This window comes from Gigantopelta aegis, unplaced genomic scaffold (genome assembly GCF_016097555.1).
Source record: "Gigantopelta aegis isolate Gae_Host unplaced genomic scaffold, Gae_host_genome ctg5309_pilon_pilon:::debris, whole genome shotgun sequence".
Classification (NCBI taxonomy): Eukaryota; Metazoa; Mollusca; class Gastropoda; order Neomphalida; family Peltospiridae; genus Gigantopelta; species Gigantopelta aegis.
In genome coordinates, this window is record NW_024534342.1 from 15,213 (window position 1) to 21,274 (window position 6,062).

Below are 6,062 nucleotides of genomic sequence, written 5' to 3' on the forward strand. Positions count from 1 at the left end.
CTTAAACAATCCACATGTTCGATCTGTAATAGCTCTTGGGTTATAAATACCAATAGTTATTGACTTTCCAGGCCAGTGTACACGAACGAGAGGTGAATGGAATAGTGTCACAGTTTTAAGAAAACAGGTAGGCAGCTACACAATAGAGTGAATACCACATAGTCTGTCGTCAACTGTAGCTTTAATAGTATATTTGATGTGGTTGGTGTGTTCAGTACGAAAAAGTGTGCTTTTGACACGTGGATGTTAATATTTTTAACGTGTTCGTTCAGCGATATTCTGTTAACTATGTATCGATCTAAGTTTTCGCGTATTCACTTTAATATCTGTATAAAGTTAGCGCCAAATAAAACGACTTGTTCAGACTTGTAATAACAGACATATACATAATTCTATACATATGGTTTTGTATTTACTAATGAAAGTTTGTTTTGATTAACGGCACCACTAGAGCCTATTGGTTTATTAATAATCGGCTACTCGATATCAAACATTTTTATAATTCTGACATGTATTAGAGGAAACCGCGCTGCAAGGGATCTTTAATATGCACTCACCCCCAGACAGGACAACATATACCACAGCTTTTGATATACCAGTTGTGAGGCACCGGTTAGGACGGCGAAAAAACAGAAATAGAATGAGTCCACCGAAGATATTCGATCCTGAGACCAAAGCACCTGTGGCGAGCGCTCTACCAACTGAGCTAGATCCCGCCTTAATTTTCTAATTTCATTTCAATTTATTTTCGTGCTTATATCCAATTAAGGTTCAAGCACGCTGTCATGGGCACCCACCTCAGATATGTGGGATGTCTGTCTTGGACAGTGGGTTAGTTGTTAGTTGGTTAGTGAGAGAAAAGAGGGTGTGGTGGTCTTACACCTACCCATTGAGTCGTTGAAACTCGCTCTGGGTGGGAGCTTGTACTGGGCTGCGAACCCTGTACCTACCAGCCTTATGTGCGGTGGCTTAACCACGACATCACCAAGGCCCTTTATTTACTAATGATGACCATAATGCGAAGTTGGTTTTTTAGGATAATAAATTATTAATGATCTTACTTTTACTTGATGTTTTTAGCGTAGCCCATAATTTTATATTGGAGGGGTCACTCAGGTCACAATGCCCTGGAGTATGACAATTCCCGCATGTGTACGTTATGGGGTGACAGGCAAATATAAACGGTGATGGGGAAAAAAACAGAGTTGTGATTGGGGTGAGGGGTGGGGTGGGGTGGGGTGGGGGGGGGGGCATGGTAACGCCAGTGTATGTGAATTTGTTAACATAATTGTTAAAGATCCCTCACAATATTATATCATTTACTAATACAAAACAGTTAACACAAATACTTTTGTGTGTTGTCGCTATCAAGGGTTATCGTTAACTGCCTTCGTACACAAATTGTGTATTTGTATTACAAACCAATGAAATAGCAGTCCATTTTTGGGTATTGAAATTTAAAAAATGCATGTTTTGTGTGTGACGTTGATGGCGAAGAATGGCCTCGAGATTATTATGTTTTTAATCTTGATAATTTCTTTTACAATTTAGATATAAAAAAATAATAATCTCGAGAATTTTTTTATATTGACGTATAGGGCAACTGTTATATTGTACAGTTACTGTTTTCCGTTAGTATATTGTCTAAATATAATACTTCTTTTGAAAATGCTATACAGACTTTAATCGATAAACCTTTTATGTACAGACTGTTTTGTATATAAATTATGTCCTAAATATATATACTAGTGGAAAAAAGTAACTGTGTAACCTAAAAAATCGGATGAAAATAAAACCGCTCAATATTTTAGCCTGATGTTTTGTACATGTTACCAGTGAACGCATCGCCACACAATAGCTGGGTCAATGCCGTATTTGCACGTGCAGTTTTGCTTCTGGGACATGAACATGTTTTCCCCATTTTTTTCTCCCAACATGTTACTTTTCAAGTTTTTGTCGACTTTTCAACTGTCGGGTCATTGCATGCCAACCGGGGGTACAGAAAAGCAGGTTATTTCTGTTGAAAATTGTAGCAGAGCAATGCCCAGGCTAAACGAAAATGACGGCCTTCGCGCAATTGGCATGATCCAGGCTGGTATGCGCCATCGCGCTGTCGCTACGCAATTTGGTGTACACATAAACAGTATTCAGGCTTTGTGGAGACGTTATCAACATGTTGGTAATGTCAGAGACCAACAACGTGCAGGCCGTCCACGCGTGACGTCACGACAGCAGGACAACCACATCAGACTCGTGCACCTCAGGAATCGATTCCAAACGGCAAGTCTGACAGCGCGGACCATTCCTGGATTGCGTGCCATTAATCCCAGAACTGTACGGAATCGATTACGTGAACATGGTATCCGTCCGCGACGCCCAGCTGTCCGTTCAGTTTTGCTAAGACGTCATCGTGTAGCACGTTTGGCTTGGTGTAGAAGACACTTGCACTTTAATCGCCGTGACTGGGCGGGTATACTGTTTACGGACGAGTCCAGGTTTCACTTGGACAGCAGTGACGGCCGTTCAAGAGTATATCGTCGTGTTGGAGAACGTTTTAGTGACGCCTGTGTTGTGGAGCGACGTGCATTTGGCGGAGGCAGTGTCATGGTTTGGGGTGGCATCACGTCAACTGGACGAACACCTCTTGTGGTCATCGATGGCAATTTGAACGCTGTACGCTACCGTGACGACATTATTCAGGCTCACGTCATCCCATTTGTGCAAGGACAGCAACGTCACATCACGCTTCAGCATGACAATGCTAGACCTCACGTCGCCCGGGTGGTAATGGATTTTTTAGCACAGCAGAACATCGATGTGTTGCAGTGGCCTGCGGTCTCACCCGATCTTGCACCAATCGAGCACGTCTGGGATGAGATGCAACGTCGTGTACGTGCACTGCCTAACCAGCCGCTGACGTTGAGAGCGCTTGGTCAGACGTTAGTACAGATCTGGAACGGCATTCCCCAGGCATTCTTCAACAATTTGGTAGATAGTTACATTTTTGGTTTGTTATTTCAGAGTAGTAATGGCTGAAGCTGGACCCAAGAAGACCGTCGAGGTAGACAAAGACCATCTCTCCTGCTGCATATGCTTAAATCTGTTGTCAGTGCCAAAGCCTTTACAGTGCTGTCACACGTTCTGCAGGCAGTGTCTTCAGAAGTACATAGAAGAGCAGGAGGATGCCTCACACAAGAAAGGGTTTGACTGTCCAGTGTGTAGGCAGTTCACAGCAATACCAAACCCAATGGCGGGATGGGCAGACCAAATTGTGACAGACTTCCGAATTCAAGCCATGATTGATGATTCGCCGGATTCGGGTGGAAAGCAAGGTGAGCTGTATTGTAATTCAAGTTGAATGCTGCTGATTAGGATCTCCACGAGTACCCGAATACTCGGGCACGGGCCGTTCACAGGACTCGAGTACTTATGCAAGGAAATGTTAGTTCTGTTGAAGCTGGCTGTAGCGGATGTTATCCTTTCTCTTCTGTGTACGGTCGTATATTCCTTTGCACCCAATTCAGTAATCACGCGGAATGAAAAGAATGACACATTTTTACTAAATCATTGTAAATATTTAAAAGTAGAACCAAACAATTTATATAATGGTTGGGGTTTTATGATTTGTTAAGGATTATTTTGTGGGCGTGATTTAAACATGTTTTATTTTATTTGACGTGCACATTTATAGAGACGTATATTTTTCAGATATTGCAGAAGATTCAACCAGTTTAAAAATGAGAAATGCTGCAGCAGAGAAACAAAAGTTCACCCTAAAGAATACTGTTAGAATTAAGGCTAATGGAGATGAACATAAACCAAATTTTACCGATGTAATTGTCCTGTACCAGGAAGGTGGAGAGGTCATCGTTACTTGTGATTACAAAAATGTATGTGTGAAGGCATTCTACTTCGATTCACATAAAGATATGGAGTTAACTAGTAAACTAATTATTACTGAAACTAATTACTGTCCTCAAAAAGTAGCAAAAATAAACGAAACCCAAATTGTTGTTTCCTGTTTACAAAGCACAAATATATACATTATAAACGTTAATAATGGTTTCAGTATCCATGCGACGATAGACACTGGGGTGTTCAATCGAAGTATTGCAGTTGTCAGAAATCAACCCCAATCTGCACCCGACATTCGACTGGTAATTGGCGTTGAAAGAGAATTGTCGATTATTGATATGGGCGGCGTGATTATCAAAAGGATGGATGTCGACATTTGTGGTGAAACATACATACAACAACCTTGGTTCCTAGCAGTAACACCTGCTGGCAATATACTTGTTTCAGACAAAGACAACTGTCTGCTTTGTGTATCCCCAAAAAGGGAAGTGTTGTGGAAATATCCAACACAAAATCCAGCTGGCGTGGATTGTGATGCACAAGGTAACATATACCTTGTATCAGGCTGTGAAAACAAGGTAGTTCTTCTGTCACCCGATGGAGAGTTCCTCAAAGATGTACTGACGGATAATGACAACATAAAAGAACCACGTGGAGTTTACTGTGACCGCGTGAAAGAACGATTATACATAGCAGAGCTCGGCGGTTTGATAAAGGTGTTTGAACTTCAGTGACAAATTAAAGCGACGAATTCTAATTTTTAAACACTACATGGCGTATCTTTCAATATTGGAGCCGGTTTTGATAATTGAATTAAAATTACTTAGATTTTGTTATTTAGATTATCCATTTCCATGCATACAAAATGTTTCTGGTCTTCCTGGTGTTTCTAATGCCACGACATGCATTTTTCATATTACAAACGCATGTACTTCCAAGAGGTTATGGATGTGAACTGTAATCTTTAAAACAAAACAAAAATTCACTGTTTCATCGTCACAAACTCTTGAAAACTTTAAACTTGTAACTTTATTCAAACGTAGGGGCGGGACGTAGCCCAGTGGTAAAGTGCTCGCTCGATGCGCGGTCGGTCTGGTATTGATCCCCGTTGGTGGGCTCATTGGGCTATTTCTCGTTCCAGCCAGTGCACCACGACTGGTATATCAAAGGCCGTGGTATGTACTACCCTGTCTGTGGGATGGTGCATATAAAAGATCCCTTGCTGTTAATCGAAAAGAGTAGCCCGTGAAGTGGCGATAGCCGGTTTCCTCTCTCAATATCTGTGTGGTTCTTAACCATAAGTCTGACGCCATATAACCGTAAATAAAATGTGTTGAGTGTGTCGTTAAATAATACATTTCTTTATTCAAACGTATTGCAGATTTGTAGATTAACCAAACTCAAGTGTCCAGTTTCACGGATTGAAACTAGGGTCAGCGACTTTAACAATGAATATTTCTGACGATGAAGTATTACGAGGTCGTTATTAGAAAGTGCCAATCAATCGGACGTCGTAAGCGGGGGGAGGCGTGCATGAAGGCAGGGTTGTAAAGATAATTCATTACCACCTCCCGCCTTTGAAGGGCGAATTAATACATTACTGACCCTCTAATTGATGCCATCTTCCGACGCCTATATTATGTCGATGAATACAAATTCAGTGAAAACGTTAACATCCCACATTTAAAAACACTTTACGTACGATGATTTCGTCATTTCGTGATATCAGTTTCATATTATATCAGCGGTTAACAATATACCAACAATGTACTCGTTAGTTATTCTGTGTCCATCTGTGTAATTATATTGTGTTCAATTGATTTGCTAGACTATGCAAATAACCAAAGAACGCAATTTGTTTACGTTGTTATATGGGTAAGTTATTGCTTGTTTATTATGTTCAGTGAACTTTGTCCATTGATACAAAAACATGTTTTGAGGATATATCTCGAAAAGAAAATGAAAACCAATACCCATTATAAAAACAATGACTGAAGCAAATATGTTTCTGCATTACCAGTAGGGTAGAGATCAAGGCATATAAAACCTATGATATACTTTTGGTTGCGTGTAAATCAAAGTAAAATCCATGGTCTAGTATTGAATAACATGGAATGTAACTTAGTCAGGTTTCCAGTGTTTTGATTTAGCTGCTCTGGTTAGATTCATTATACACTTATATAGAACTGCCGTGTTTTGAAAACATC

At 40.5% G+C, this 6,062-nt stretch overlaps 1 protein-coding gene across 1 annotated transcript; it reads left to right on the forward strand.

Annotated features, from left to right (window-relative positions):
• On the forward strand, positions 1 to 4,899 carry LOC121366321. The gene is made up of 3 exons (XM_041490812.1): positions 1 to 127; positions 3,022 to 3,332; positions 3,709 to 4,899. Exons 2-3 carry the CDS (start codon positions 3,029 to 3,031, stop codon positions 4,587 to 4,589), a joined length of 1,185 nt encoding a protein of 394 aa, XP_041346746.1. The 5' UTR covers positions 1 to 127; positions 3,022 to 3,028; the 3' UTR covers positions 4,590 to 4,899.
• The last annotated feature ends 1,163 nt before the right edge of the window (positions 4,900 to 6,062 follow it).